General features: G+C 36.4%; 1 protein-coding gene across 14 annotated transcripts in view; it reads left to right on the top strand.

Annotated features, from left to right (window-relative positions):
• Positions 1-16,729, top strand: part of AHI1 (Abelson helper integration site 1) — a 219,379-nt gene that overhangs the window by 51,306 nt on the left and 151,344 nt on the right. For all 14 annotated transcript variants that reach the window (XR_009495858.1, XM_059889903.1, XM_005210982.5 and 11 more), the window contains 5 exons: positions 2,177-2,309; positions 5,595-5,718; positions 11,278-11,507; positions 13,221-13,327; positions 15,774-15,892. Coding sequence is in view for 13 of the 14 variants with exons in the window: in XM_059889903.1 (XP_059745886.1) it covers positions 2,177-2,309; positions 5,595-5,718; positions 11,278-11,507; positions 13,221-13,327; positions 15,774-15,892 (713 nt within the window). In the remaining variant the exon portion in view is untranslated. The remainder of the gene's footprint in view (positions 1-2,176; positions 2,310-5,594; positions 5,719-11,277; positions 11,508-13,220; positions 13,328-15,773; positions 15,893-16,729) is intronic.

Genomic DNA, 16,729 nt, shown 5'->3' with positions numbered 1-16,729 from the left:
AAGGCTTTGGCATAGTCAATAAAGCAGAAATAGATGCTTTTCTGCAACTCTCTTGCTTTTTCCATGATCCAGCGGATGTTGGCAATTTGATCTCTGGTTCCTCTGCCTTTTCTAAAACCAGCTTGAACATCAGGAAGTTCGCGGTTCACATATTGCTGAAGCCTGGCTTGGAGAATTTTGAGCATTACTTTACTAGCGTGTGAAATGAGTGCAATTGTGTGGTAGTTTGAGCATTCTTTGGCATTGCCTTTCTTTGGGATTGGAATGAAAACTGACCTTTTCCAGACCTATGGCCACTGCTGAGTTTTCCACATTTGCTGGCATATTGAGTGCAACCCTTTCACAGCATCATCTTTCAGGATTTGGAATAGCTCAACTGGAATTCCATCACCTCCACTAGCTTTGTTCGTAGTGATGCTTTCTAAGGCCCACTTGACTTCACATTCCAGGATATCTGGCTCTAGGTCAGTGATCACACCATCGTGATTATCTGGGTCGTGAAGATCTTTTTTGTACAGTTCTTCTTTGTATTCTTGCCATCTCTTCTTAATATCTTCTGCTTCTGTTAGGTCCATACCATTTCTGTCCTTTATCGAGCTCATCTTTGCATGAAATGTTCCTTTGGTATCTCTAATTTTCTTGAAGAGATCCCTAGTCTTTCCCATTCTGTTGTTTTCCTCTATTTCTTTGCATTGATCACTGAGGAAGGCTTTCTTATCTCTTCTTGCTATTCTTTGGAACTCTGCATTCAGATGTTTATATCTTTCCTTTTCTCCTTTGCTTTTCGCTTCTCTTCTTTTCACAGCTATTTGTAAGGCCTCCCCAGACAGCCATTTTGCTTTTTTGCATTTCTTTTCCACGGGGATGGTCTTGATCCCTGTCTCCTGTACAGTGTCACGAACCTCCATCCATAGTTCATCAGGCACTCTATCTATCAGATCTAGGCCCTTAAATCTATTTCTCACTTCCACTGTATAATCATAAGGGATTTGATTTAGGTCATACCTGAATGGTCTACTGGTTTTCCCTACTTTCTTCAATTTCAGTCTGAATTTGGCAATAAGGAGTTCATGGTCTGAGCCACAGTCAGCTCCTGGTCTTGTTGTTGCTGACTGTATAGAGCTTCTCCATCTTTGGCTGCAAAGAATATAATCAGTCTGATTTCGGTGTTGACCATCTGTTGATGTCCATGTATAGAGTCTTCTCTTGTATTGTTGGAAGAGAGTGTTTGTTATGACCAGTGCATTTTCTTGGCAAAACTCTGTTAGTCTTTGCCCCGCTTCATTCCGTATTCCAAGGCCAAATTTGCCTGTTACTCCAGGTGTTTCTTGATTTCCTACTTTTGCACTCCAGTCCCCTATAATGAAAAGGACAGCTTTTTTGGGTGTTAGTTCTAAAAGGTCTTGTAGGTCTTCATAGAACCATTCAACCTCAGCTTCTTCAGCGTTACTGGTTGGGGCATAGACTTGGATTACTGTGATATTGAATGGTTTGCCTTGGAAACGAACAGAGATCATTCTGTCATTTTTGAGATTGTATCCAAGTACTGCATTTCAGACTCTCTTGTTGACCATGATGGCCACTCCATTTCTTCTGAGGGATTCCTGCCCACAGTAGTAGATATAATGGTCATCTGAGTTAAATTCACCCATTCCAGTCCATTTTAGTTCGCTGATTCCTAGAATGTCGACATTCACTCTTGCCATTTCTTGTTTGACCACTTCCAATTTGCCTTGATTCATGGACCTGACATTCCAGGTTCCTATGCAATATTGCTCTTTACAGCATCGGACCTTGCTTCTATCACCAGTCATATCCACAGCTGGGTATTGTTTTTGCTTTGGCTCCATCCCTTCATTCTTTCTGGTAGTGACAGCTTTAGAGTATCAGATCCTGAAATTTTGCGTTCATCTTTTAGGTGAATAGTGCTAGTTAGGCATGGGGTATAAATTCACTCAATTTTATGGAGAATTAAAACTGGTTGTCTGCTTTGAAAGTGAAGTAATTTACTATGCTTTTCCATCATTCTGCTTACTTGCTTTCCTCCTCCTCTGCCTCACAGTAAAGGGAACTTTCAAAAAACCAGAAACGGCACCAGCTGCAATAATTGAAATTAACAACTAGCTTTTATATTTAATGTTTCTTCATCTGTATTTGTAAAATGTATGTTTTACAGGCCTGCCGTATCCCAAACAAGCACCTCTTCTCACTAAATGCAGGAGAGCGAGGATGCTTTTGTCTTGCTTTCTCCCACAATGGAAGAATATTAGCAGCAGCCTGTGCCAGCCGGGATGGATATCCAATTATTTGTGAGTAATGATCCTATCTGTTTAGTCTAATATTAGACTATGAGAGGATTTTTTTTTTAATTCATTGAAATCTTAATTTGTCATCCACCCATACTACTGAATTGAAATAGATTTCCTCAAGTAAAGTCACAATTCTTTTTTAATAATTTACACTATACAGTATATGTCCAGGAATAAAAATGAGAATGATTAAACAAAGGATAATAATGAGAATGATTAAATGAAGGATAATAAATTTTTTAAAATATTCAAGAGGTACTCTTTGTGTATTTTCTATTTTAAGTATAGAAATTTTGCAGCATGTAGGATTAATAAATCTCTTGAGGAATTTTAGTCCAATTTTAGTCCTTTGATAATAGTGAGAATTTGGTTATGAAAGCCCTCAAATTTCTTATGTACTAAGACAGTAAAAATTGGCTCAGGAATACCAATGAGGATTTTTAATTATAGTAAATCAGCAGAGAGTCCAAAGACCTACTCTTAAAGTACCTTTAAAAAATGGAGAAACCATGTTGACAAGTTATTTCTGTAACATTAGAGATGTTTTTTTCAGTGGGTATTCATGCTCTTCTAGTCATAGAGGCATGAAATACTTTTCCTTCTTGTTTAATGGTGAAAACCAGCTCACCTCAGCAGGAAGTAGCCAGCTCTTCATAGGCATCTGCCCCAAGCACTGTCTTTGAGTTTCCCTCAGCTTCACAGTTTATTATTCCGGGGCTGATTGGCTCTTTTTTTCAGCAGGGACACATAATTGGCTTGATTATCAGCTATTAAGTAAATATTCCTCCTCGTGAAATGTTCACTTTAGATGTACAAAGTTATCATGTAGTTTGATTATGACTATGCTATTCTGCTATCGTTAACATTCACTAAAAGCTATGCATTGGGGAAAAAAAGATTCTAAAAAAAACATACCCCCAGAGTATTAATAGTGATTTTTTTTTTCCATTATGCACTGGGCAGTGAAATAATTATTTTCATTCTGATATGTATGTTTTTAACATTTCTAGAATAAATATGTGTTACTTCATGCTTTAAGAAAAACTTGAATTTAGATATACCAACTACTGCTTGAATCTGAAAAAAATTTTTAAAAAAGGAAGAATCTTTGTCTTTGGTTTTTGATTATGATGTATCTGCCTGGAATTCATTCAGTTCATAGGATGTACAGATTAATGTTTTCCACAAACTTGGGAAGTTTTTCTTCTTTATTTCTTCAAATGCTATTTCTGCCCCCTTCTGTTTCTTCTCTTCTTCTGAGACTCCCATCATTTCTGTGTTAGTGCACTTGATGGTATGCAACAGATCTCTACACCTTTATTCATTTTCCTTCATTTTTTTCTTTCTGCCCCTCCAACTACGTAATCTTAATTGAATTGTCTTCACATTTAGTGATTATTCTGACAGTTCATATCTGCTGTTGAGGCCCTCTAGTGAATTGTTTATTATTTCAGTTATTGTACTTTTCAACTCTAGAATTTCTACTTGATCTTTTTTTTTATAACCTCTATCTATTAATTGGTAAGAAATAATTCTCACACCTTCGTTCTTTAGATGTGGTTTTCTTTAGTTCTTTGAACATACTTTTAAGAAAGGATTTAAAGTATTTAACTAGGTGTCATAGACAGTTTCTGTTGACTGCTTTTTTTTTCCTGTTTGTGGCCATACTTTCCTGTTTTGTGTATATGTGTGTGTCTCCCTTGAAAACTGAATATTTTAAATATTACAATGTGGCAACTCTGGAAATCAGGTTCCCTTACTTACCCACCTCCATCTGCCCACCTGGGGTCTGTTGTTGTTATCTGTATAGTTATTTTCCTAGTTTTTATTCCTTGTGAGGTGCTACCCCTGGAGTTTTTGTCTTGCTAGCTTGGTGGTCAGCTGATGGTTAGAGAGGGATTTTTAAATATCCTTGAGTAAGCAGGTCTCCGTGCCAGTGCCAAAGGGTGCTGTGTGTGTGTGTTGGGGTAGGTTTCCAGTGCTAAAGTAGAGAGTTTACAACTTCACCTTAGCCTTCACTTTCTGTTTGCGCGGAGCTTCCCCAGGGCAGTCACAGTAAGATACAAGGCCTTTCAGTGCACAGCCTTTGACGCGTGTGTGTTCTTCTCAATTCCCTGGAATATACTGGAGCTTTTCAAAGTAACCTATGGCCATCTCATTCCCAATATTTCCTTTTACGTTCTTTGATCAGCTTCTTCTACCTGGTTTCACTGCCTCAGAGGGCCACACTACTGATTATTTTATGCACCCCAGGGTTAGGACTCTTCATCCAGAGCATGCTCAGAACCAGGTCAGATAAAGCCAGGCCCTGAGAATGGAGCATTACAGGAAGCTGCCAAATTGTCTAACAGTTTTGTCTTGGGGATGGGCTTTGGAGGTCTTTAGGCCTTTTCTGCCCCGTCTCATAGATGCGAGGCTACTATTCTTTGTAGTTTCAAGGCTGTTGGTTTTCAAGGCTACTCTGGAGCTTGGGAGAGGAGAATGGGAACAGGACAACTTAAAACACCACAGAACTCACTGTTGTTGCCAATGTTCATATGTTTTTCTTTAGTAAAATGCTCCTCAGGTTGTTATAAGCCTTTAATTCCCAAAATTTTGAAAAAGTTAATTTTGACAATTTTTGCCAGTGTTCTCGTTGCTTTTATGGGGGAGCAGTTTTCCAAGGTCTTTATTTTGCTATAGCAGAAGTTCTTCTGTACATAGTATTTTAAACAGCAGTTGGTTTTACCACTAGGTGGAAGTAGAGACTTGGAAATTGATCTGTGTTGTTAGACAGTTTTACTGTATACATAACATAACAATACCACAATGCCTTGTTTTTCAGATTAAATTAGAATTTTTCTCTCACAGTAGCAGAGTTTAAGTTTCTCATTGCTTCGAATAGTTAAATTTTGCTTGAAATTTGATTGATTTTCAGATAAAATAATACTTTATTCATAAAAGCCCAAATTACAGAATCTTTTAAATGAATTATAATTTAAAAGTTATCTGTTTGATAAGTTGATTATCAAAGATTATTAGGATTGCTTTGAAAAGAGATCAGAATAATTGTTAATTGTAGCATATTATAAAATTTTAGATATTTAAGTTCTTGTATCTAAAGCAATTGAAATCTTACTTTTAAGTAGATTTTGACCTTTTTTCATACTGAAAATGTTTTTGGTGATAATATTCTATAGACAGTGCTTACCTTATGTACAAATTATTATAAACTATGAATTTTTATATTATTAAGTTAAGAATCCTCTGTCTGGAACTTACTAATTTGGGGAATATTTTCATTAGTATATGAAATTCCTTCTGGACGTTTCATGAGAGAATTGTGTGGCCACCTCAATATCATTTATGATCTTTGCTGGTCAAAAGACGATCGTTACATTCTTACTGCATCATCTGATGGCACTGCCAGGTTAGTAACTTCAGAAGTACTCACTGCTATGTATGCTTGTTGTTGTTCACTCACTAAGTTGTGTCCGACTCTTTGAAACCGCATGGATTGCAGCATGCCAGGCTTCCCTGTCGTTCAGTGTCTCCTGGATACTCCTGGATGCTAAAACTCAAGTTCATTGTCAGTGATGCTATCTAACTGTCTGATCCTCTGTGTATGCTGCATGCCCTCAAAGAGAGTAAATAGAATGTAAAGTGATATAACTGCCCTTATGCTTCAATTATGTCTTTCTTATCAAGGGACTGTCATAAATATGCATCATACAGACTCACTGATTAAATAAGTTATGAAAACTTGTTCCTAAACACATGCTGTTAAATATATTTCATTTATATGATATACAGTGTTTCTAATCCTCAGTCTTTAAATGGTCATTTTGTACAGTTTTGATTAATACTTTGAAGTTATTAAATAACTGAGATTTTTTTTCCTGGAATACAAGCTGTTGATAGCAGGGATTCCATCTGTACTGTTTAGCTGGATCCAGAGACCAAGACATGGTGCTGCTCAATGCATAATGTAGGGTCAGTAAATGAATATGCATCTTGCATTTTGAGTGTAATAGATTTTCAAATATTTGCATTTTTCAGAATGTCAGTCTTAAAATAATTTAACCCCTTCCAATTTAATAAGTAGTAGTGTTAGTCGCCCAGTTGTGTCTGACTCTTTGTGACCCTATGGACTGTAGCCCACCAGGCTCCTCTGTGCATGGGATTCTCCAGGTAGGAATACTAGAGTGGGTCACCATGCCCTTCTCCACGGGATCTTCCCGACTTAGGAATCAAACCTGGTCTCCTGCAGTGTAGGTAGATTCTTTACTGTCAGAGCCACCGGAGAACTAGAAGCCTACGATTAATCCCTCTTAGCAATATCTTCAATAACACATCTGGTTTCTTGTTCTTTCAAGTATAACCATTCTGTCTGACGCCAAGCTATGCTAGAGAAAAAGGCACAACCTTGGTAAGACCTTGACTATGGATTTGAGAGTCGTAAAATCCATAAATTCTCATCTCTGCTGAACAATCCTTTTGCTTGTGTTTATTTAGCTATTTTTTTCTTATTCCTCTAGCAACAGATCCAACCAAATCTTACCATGCTTCAAGTTCTTTGCACAATCTTAAGTTCTCTATACAGTCTTCCCACTTTGATTAAGTGACTACCTTCAATTTACAGTGTAATTTAACCTGACATGAAATTCATGTATTTCTCTCTGGTTTACCACCTAATATCCATAAATTTGGGCTTCCCAAGTGGTAAAAAGCCCACCTGCCAATGCAAGAGACATAAGGGGTGTGGGTTCAATCCCTTTGTGGGGAAGATCCCCTGAGGAAGGGAATGGCAACCCACTCCAGTATTCTTGCCTGGGAAATCCCATGGACAAAGGAGCCTGGCAGGCTACAGTCCATAGTGTCGTAAAGAGTTGGACATGACTGAAGCGACTTTGCACACACATTCATAGATTTACCCATGTGTATCTCTATTCATGTCTGTTAACAAAGAGATATGGGTCCCCACGATCCTTTATTCAGTGTGTTCTGTGGTTTGGTGTGCTTATCCTGCTCTCTCTTACCTTTTTCAGCTTTGAATTTCACTTATATGCTAATAACTTCGAGCTCCTTCTCTTTTTCAAATTCAGCTATTAACACACTTCTGCCTGGATTGCCCAGTGGTACCGCAAATCCAAATCTGAAATCACCAAATTTTGTTTTCTGTTTTTAACCTTCATATAGTTTTTGTTTTGTTTTGTTCTTTTTTTTAATTTAAATATTTAAAAAATTTTACTATGTTGTATTGGTTTCCACCATATAAATCAGCCACAATTATACATACATCCCCTCCTTTCTTAGCTTCCCTCCTCTCCCCCATCCCATCCCTCCAGGTCATCACACAGCACCAGACTGGGCTCCCTGTGCTACAAAGCAGCTTCTCACCAGCTAGCCATCTTACACATAGTGTATCTATGTTGATGCTACTTGATCTACTCTTTCCCTCTCCTCCATGGCCACAAGTCCATTCTCTGCATCTCCAAATTTTTAAATGCGTCTCCTTATCTACCCTGCCTCCCAAGCTGGGAACTCAGAGTAGTGCTATTCATCTTCCTTTCTCACATCTAAGTAGTTCTGAAGTGTATCAGTTTTCCCTCCTAAAAGGCTCACATTCTGTCACATTCTTTCTGTCTTCACTGCTGTTGCCTTAATTCAAGCCCTTGTTATCTTTTTGCTTCAACTGTTGCTGCTTAAGCTTTCCCAGTGTTCCCCCTCTAGCTCCTCCACCCCTGCTATGCTAAAATTCTTTCCAAAACCATCTTTCATAATGTCCTGACTTTAAAAAATCTTTGATTGCCACTGCCGTTTGAAAAATGTTCTGGTTCCTTAGCACAGCATGACAGACATGGCCCTCACTGACCTCCCATTTTTTCCTGTGCACTTCCCATAGTACCCTCTGCCTCACTCACACAAACTTCTGAAACGCCCTTAACATCTCATCTTCTTTGGCATCTCCCTGTTACCTTATCGACTCTCCCTATGCTTCCTGCGCTTCTCCTCCCCTTCCTGCCCAACTCATTCACCCAACAAACATTTAAGTGCCGTGGTAAGCCAAGGTGGGCTCATAGTCATCATTGAAGACCCAGCTCAGATTTTACCTTTTTTTTTTTTTTTTTAGATTTTACCATTTTTTGAAGTCAACTTGGATTTCCTCACACAACATATGTTGTATAAAGTATACTTTTTACTTTGTGTAGCTTTGGGGTTGATCCTAATTTAGGACTGTTTGCATCCTAAAAATACTACTGTGAAGGATTAATTGAGTGAAAAGAGAATCATTGTGGCTGGAAATAAAAAGATAGTGAGATTTTGAAAGAGATAAGGAATGCTTGCAGTGAATGAACTAAAGTCCTTTGAACCAGAGTTGCTAATGCTCCCAAGTGGCAAGAAGTTGGGTTTTTGGCCAGGTCTTCTGTCTTCCATTGAGGTCACCATCACCTGTTATTGTTAGCATCTTTTGAGTAACTGTTTTCCACTGGTTAGCTCTCTGCTAAATGGGTTTAATCTAAATCTCCGTCTTTAGTTACCTTCAGTAAAATTTGAGGAGAAAAAAAAAAGAGCAGCAGTCCCAATATAATCAGAAAAACTTGTCCATGTGTGGGTGGGTCGGGTGGGTGAAGTCGCTCAGTCGTGTCCGACTCTTTGCGACCCCATGGACTGTAGCCTACCAGGCTCCTCCCTCCATGGGATTCTCCAAGCAAGAGTACTGTCCATGTGTAATGGCTCCCAAATATACCAATGTGTTCTCACTCCATCCTCTCTTCACACCTACTGTTTTAACTTTGGTATATTCTTTTCTTTCCAAATTCAAATAATTTTTTGTATGTTCATCTAGTCTTTACAGATTTGAGTATAAATGTTCTCTGCTATGATCAGTCTGAGTTTTTTCTCCCCACAAACCCAGTAATACATTTCTTTTGATCTTAGATTCTCCCATTGCTTGCATGACTAAAGCCATCACTGATACCAGTTCAGCATTTATATAAAAAGCTTCATTCTTATGTTAAAATATTATGTCTATTGAAATTATATTGAGCTCTTTTTACAATACACTTGTCATTTCTTCTTGTTCTATAGCATTTCAGATGCTGCTGCTAAGATTTATTAGCAGGCAACAGAAGTTTTACTTTCAGCATTCTCCTTAATATTCCCTCAAAATGAGTGATTTTTTTTTCCACTAAGTACTGTATCTCATGTTACATGAGTTCACTGAAAGTTTCACGATGGTAAAAATGTTTATGCAGTGACACGTGTGTTTTACTTTTACTTGAAAACAGCCTTTCACTTCCTTCATTACTAGTTTGGATTCTTAGTAGTTGAAGATCATATCCTGTATTTTTAAGCAGCTGCTGAGAAAGCTTATAGAATGTTATTCTTGAGTAGCAACTGTAATTTTTCTTCTATAGTTAATTTTGAAAAAAACTTAAGTTGCTTCATTTCTTAGATAGTAATAAAAAGGATGAACTATAAATCCCCATGTTAAAAAATAAATTCTTCTAATTCTGATAACCTAAGTTTTTAAAAATTGAGTGCTTCACACTCATAAAGCACCTGTTTGTTCCTAGATTTTGCCTGTTTTTGCACATTGACTTCAGAGAAGGCAATGGCAACCCACTCCAGTACTAACCTGATAGTTTAACTCTTGGGGTTTACTTTTGTCAAGACTATCGCAATAACAATATAATTTTCTTTTAAATCACCTGTTATATAAAGGAAGAGATATGAGTATAAAAAAGTGAGTACTCAATGTTAGATAACCTGTTTCCTATAAAATATTGTAACTATTTTAATGTTATTTTGTTCAAGTACTTATATAGTAATTTGAAAGTGGCTTCTAAGTCTTTGAGATCTTTTTTTTTTTTTTTCTAATTTTATTTTATTTTTAAACTTTACATAATTGTATTAGTTTTGCCAAATATCAAAATGAATCCGCCACAGGTATACATGTGTTCCCCATCCTGAACCCTCCTCCCTCCTCCCTCCCCATACCATCCCTCTGGGCCGTCCCAGTGCACTAGCCCCAAGCATCCAGTATCGTGCATCGAACCTGGACTGGCAACTCGTTTCTTACATGATATTTTACATGTTTCAATGCCATTCTCCCAAATCTTCCCACCCTCTCCCTCTCCCACAGAGTCCATAAGACTGTTCTGTACATCAGTGTCTCTTTTGCTGTCTCATACACCAGGTTATTGTTACCATCTTTCTAAATTCCATATATATGCGTTAGTATACTGTATTTATGTTTTTCCTTCTGGCTTACTTCACTCTGTATAATAGGCTCCAGTTTCATCCACCTCATTAGAACTGATTCAAATGTATTCTTTTTAATGGCTGAGTAATACTCCATTGTGTATATGTACCACAGCTTTCTTATCCATTCATCTGCTGATGGACATCTAGGTTGCTTCCATGTCCTGGCTATTATAAACAGTGCTGCAATGAACATTGGGGTACATGTGTCTCTTTCCCTTCTTTATGTTAATTATGCTTTGAAATTACAAATAAAAAGTTAATGGAGTACCCTATTAAGTCCTCAACTGTAAGGACTTTGGAAAAGCAATATACACAACCTAAATGGGAAATCATTGAAATTTCTTCCTCTATTTTATTTTTTACTTATATTTTATTAGATGCAATATTTTACCAACTATGCATTGTGTTTAATCAATGTCAAGAATAGGTTTAAAAAAAATAGAGACATATGCAAGTACAGTTTTTCATTTTGCAGTATAGATTGCAATTAGTAGATAAATTAATATAATGCTTGAAAATAACTGTAAGAAATAGCTTTGTCAAAATGTAAAGAAGTCTGGTCATCCAATAATGTGATCAGATCAGATTATTTTTATTGTTATAAAATTTACCATTGGTTGTTATCATTTGATTACTCATAAGGTCCATTGCCTAAATCGGTTCTTAGAGAAACGTCTGCCTTTCAGAAGCAATAGGTAACATTTTCATCCTTTTCCAGGATATGGAGAAATGAAATAAACAATACAAATACTTTCAGAGTTTTACCTCATCCTTCTTTTGTTTACACGGCTAAATTCCACCCAGTTGTAAGAGAGCTGGTGGTGACAGGATGCTATGATTCTGTGATACGTATATGGGAAGTTGATATGAGACAGGATCCTGCCGTATTGATCCGACAGTTTGACACTCACAAGAGTTTCATCAACTCTCTATGTTTTGATATTGAAGGTACGTCTGAAATTATATTCAAATTGAAGGCTAGTTACGTGAAGAATTTTTTAAAAATTCTGTTTCACTAGGATAATAATTATTTCAGCTTGAGAGGGACTTTGTGTATTAGATAAAATTAAATATGTTTGTGCATATTTAGATTGTTTGTGCAGATCATATGATAGACCTGGTCATAAATTTGGCACGGCAGTAGTTGTTAGTGAATTTTAAAGTCAGTATATTTCCAAGCATTTTGATTCAACTAATCTTTGCTGTAACAACCAGTCCTGTTCCAAATTTATGAATATATTTCATTGGATTGGTGATTCTTCCCTTAGTAGTTTTCTTAAAGGACTCTTTTCTGTAAATGATAAAATTGAGGAAGATAGGGGGAAAGATCCCAGAACAATGTTGAAAATATGTATTTTAAATGTGGCAACAAGATTTTTTTAAGTATATAAACACATGTTTATGGAAGAGAAGTTTGCAATTATTTAAGATTTAATCTTAGAATACAAGTATTATAAATGGTGTTTTAAGGATATAAAATATAATTATTTTATCAGCTGAAAGACTAAAATTTGTTGTATCTATTAAATAGTCAACTTTTCTGTTATTTCAGACATTAGGTTTGTATAGCTGTAAACAATTAGTATGGGATCGTGTCAAAATAATAATATTTCTAATGTACTCAGTTCAACCATAAGGATGTTTATAAGCAGGAACCCCTTCAGGAAAGGTCAACCAAGGATAGAAAAGCATCTGAAAACTCTTGTCATAGAAAAAGTAGCTCAGATTGTGAAAGGGAGATGAATAATTTCTTCAGGTATTTGGTTAAGGTGTGAAAAAAGTGAAGTCCTTCTGTGTTGCTCCAGTAGGTAGAAATAGAGCCAAAGCTACAGAAAACAGATTTTTCTTTGCTTAGAATTAGAAAGAACATTCTCACATGCAGAGCATTTCAACAGTTGAATAAGCTAAAGTGAAAGTGAAATCTCTCAGTCGAGTCCGACTCTGTGACCACATGGATTATAGCCTACCAGGCTCCTCCATCCATGGGATTTTCCAGGCAAGAGTACTGGAGTGGGGTGCCATTTCCTTCTCCATGAATATGCTAAATGTTAATACTTTTGTGTAAAATATTGCATTCACAGTTGCTGAACAGCCATCTGTTCATATGGATTCTAAAATATGCCTAATTGTTTATGAAGTTAAATCTGATGGCCTTTGAAGTCCCATTAACTGTAGGATGGTTTGGCTTTCAGAATTGATGTTAAACTGAAACACCTGTTACTTATTATTTTATTCATTCCCTAATCATTTATTGAGTTCCTACCAGGTCTCAGGTATTATTCTAACAGTATATACTAGAGCATAGGTGTTTCTCCAGGAATGTGAAATGGGTTATATAGGTTAATAAAAGTGAGCAGTACAGATCATATTGGAAAATTAAAATTGTTTTGCTTTGGAATTTGAGCCATGTACACATGAATTGAGATGCTCATTTCATTTTGTTTTCAAATTCAGGTAGGTGACAAAAAAATAAATCACAAGTAACTCAAAAAGGTGAAGAAAATTGGGATCTGATTGTTTGCCATTTGGGCTTTTTTTAAACTACAGTACCTTTTAATAGCACTTCAGTTTTTTGTCTTATTGGGATATGTTTGCCCAATTTCATAATAGTTGAAACAACTTCTGTGTAACATTTTTACCTAAATAATTTTTTTTGAATAGGTCATCACATGTATTCAGGAGACTGCACAGGGGTGATTGTTGTTTGGAACACGTATGTCAAAGTCAACGATGCACAACACTCAGTGCGTCACTGGAGCATAAACAAGGTAGAGTTTCACCTCATACTTGGGGATTTATTTGAAAAAATTGGGAAAAATCACATGACTTAGAAGATGCAGGACATGCTGTTCACTCCTTTCAAAGGAATTAAGTTTTTCTCAGTCCCTCAAAAGTCAGTTATCATGTCTTCCTGATAGTTAATTGATAACATAGTGACTTAATGAACATTTTCTTCATTTTGGTTGGGCTTTCCTTTCACATTTTTGAGCCTTAAGTTGCACTCTGGTATTCAGGGATCCATTGGTAAAATTTATGCAAAATGAGGTATATGTTATGTTATCATCTATACATAACAACTTATATCTTCTGCTATTCATATTCTTTTTTTTCTTTGTCCAATAGCATCACTAGAAGCACCATGCTCAAGGTTTTGTTAACAGTGTTATCTCTCAAGATTATGTGATCAAGATTATGTATTAATAAATATGAGGAGGTCTGTCATTTAATCACAGTAATTGTTTCATTTGAAATATACTAAATTGGCCAAAACAAATGAATAATCTCATTTTTTAAGTAGAGTGTTTTTAAGATGGCTTGTATACCAAGCAGCTTTGTTGGTGTATATTTAGTATGTTTTAGTTAAAAATACGAAACAAGTCATTAAACTTGTTTATATATATAAACATTGTCATATATATAAAAACACTATACCTGTGTTCTTTGGTTTTCTTGTTCTTCATAATAGATTGTAGCAGTTGTCCCTGTTTGAAAAAAGACACTTGAAAAAGAATTTCCATCAACTTTAGTTAAATCTGTTGAGTCTGTCATATCAATTTAAAAACCAGTCTATTCTATTTTTAGTCATTCTTATCTAGTCTGTCAGATTAATGAATGATGACTTGAAACTCATGTTGTAGCAATTTCATACACTTTGCAAAGAACTTTCTAATTACTTATATATTGATAAGTGATTGGCAAGGTTCCAAAGGCAACATTTCTAGTCATTTGATTCTGCAATACAGAGTCTACTATTTATATTAAAAATCATGTGTTTTCTTTCCCTCTGTGTAGTAACCAAAAGGCAAGTATACCTTGGAAATCTGCCACCTGGTGGTTACTTGAGACAGTCAAATATTAAAAAGTGAGGAAATGAGGAATGGGATGTCCTTTTAACAGCTTATGCCTGGGACAGATGGAGACTGCAATTTCTTACTTGGCTCTCTTCCACCAGTGGAGTGGGGGATGCTGGCTTATGCTCATTTGTCCCTTAAGATGAAACATCCATGCTGCTTGTCACATACTCCTTGGTGTCGAGCGTGGTCTTTAACACCAGACCTTGAGCATGAATATGATAAAAATATGAAGGAAATCATTAACAGATGCTACAAACACTAAATCTGCCAACTCTCTTCTCGAATTTATTCGTGACACCTGTTATGCAGCCTTGTTTTTGATTTTGCACATTTGCATCTGTGTAAGTGTTGCTCCAATTGCTCAAAACTTCATCAGTGCATCTTCACCTCCACATCATTGTAGTTGGGCTCAGTAAAATCCCCATCTGTGGTGTCAGTGTTTGACTTTATTCTGGAACTTGTAAAAAAGTAGTTGACAGCAGGTTTCAGCACCAAACAGCAGAACCAGAGATTCTACTGCTGATATTAGGATTATAGCAGTTTGTACCCCACTTGTATTGGTGCCAACCCACCTCTGAAGAGGAGACCCTCTAGGAGAAGTGAGCAAAATAATAAGGGGACCTCGAGGGAGAAGAATGCTATTCAAAATTCTGACTGCAGGGTAAAGCAGACCTTCTCTTGACTCTTCAGACTTTAAACAGTTTTGTATTTGCAGTTGTTTTCTTTCTCCTGATAATCCAAATAAGAAGGATTTTGGAAATTGTCCTTATTTATATATGGCTTGTTCAGGCAGATTCTCCTTCTGTGTTTGTCTTTCTTGACATCAGTAGTAAGGTCTACTTACAGACTTCTTCTGTAACCAGAAGATTTAGCTGCTTTAAGTATCCAAAAAAACCTAAAAATTACAATCTAAATTGTTTCATAATAAGATGCTAATAACTTATCTTTTTCAGGACAAGTGGAGGTAAATGTATGAAGAAATAATCTGAAACTGAAATAGAACTGAGAGCTAATTCTGTACTTAATTTTGAACTTAGAAATTGAGATTTCTTATATGATGATAAACAGACAATGTAGTAATAAAAGATGTGTTTGCAGAAAGTGCTTCTTCTCTGAGATTATACTACAAAAACACTAATTAAATATAGTGTTACTTAGCAGCCCAAAACTACATTTTATCAGCTTTATTTTCATCCTTAACTTGAACTTACTTGGAATAATTTTGCTAACAATTTTAAAACATCTTGCACTGTGCAATTAAAAACGACCTCTTAAAATTAAATTTGTACACTTAAAAGGGCTTAACTTTAGACAAAATTTGTAGTTGTGATATTACATAATCTTTTTAAACTCATTTTAGGAAATTAAAGAGAGTGAGTTTAAGGGAATCCCGATAAGTTACTTGGAGGTTCATCCCAATGGAAAACGTTTATTAATTCATACCAAAGACAGTACTTTGAGAATTATGGATCTCCGAATGTAAGTATATTTCAGTATTTGCAGGTTAAACACTCATAGAGTAAGTAATTATTTAATTCATATTTATACAATGCAGCTGTGGTTCTCAACTAGAGAATTTTGTCCCTCAGGGGACCTCTGGCAGAGTCTAGAGACACTTAAATGTTTATTCTAGTATCTAGTGGATTGTTACTCAGTCACTCAGTAGTGTCTGACTCTTTGCAACCCGAGGGACTGTGGCCTGCCAGGCTTCTCTGCCCCTGGAATTATCCCAGCAGGACTGATGGAGTGGGTTGTCATTGCCTCCTCCAGAGGATCTTCCCTACCCAAGGACTGAACCCATGTCTCCTGCTACTCCTGCATTGGCAGGTGGATTCTTTACCACTGAGCCACCTGGGAAGTGAATAGAGACCAGAGATAATGAGCATCCTGCAGCATATGAGACAGGCCCCTACAACAATTATCTAACCACAAATGTGAATAGTTTTGAAGCTGAGATGTAGTCAACTACTTTTTATTTTCACTTTAAAAAAGGAGAAACTTCTGCCATGGACTATCTTTTATCTCTGTGATATTGGTTAGCATAGTAATATGATCTAATGTCATGCCTGAATAAGAGGGCTTTTTACTAGCATAACAGTGGCATGGATGATGTGGGAGAATGATAAGCAGAATTGGTTCATCAGGAGTTTAGAATGTAGTTGTACTCTCCAAAATAACTTGCAAAACACTTAATTAGCCTACAGTGTGACATCTTCAAGGACTGTTATAGAATCTGCTATTCTTTTTTTTTTTTTCTGTACATCATACCCAACATCATACCTGGAAGGTAGCAAGTACTCCATAAGTATCTTTTAA

Source organism: Bos taurus, chromosome 9 (genome assembly GCF_002263795.3).
Source record: "Bos taurus isolate L1 Dominette 01449 registration number 42190680 breed Hereford chromosome 9, ARS-UCD2.0, whole genome shotgun sequence".
NCBI lineage: Eukaryota > Metazoa > Chordata > Mammalia > Artiodactyla > Bovidae > Bos > Bos taurus.
Note: the sequence above shows the minus strand (reverse complement) of the source record. Positions and strands in the feature narration are given on the sequence as shown.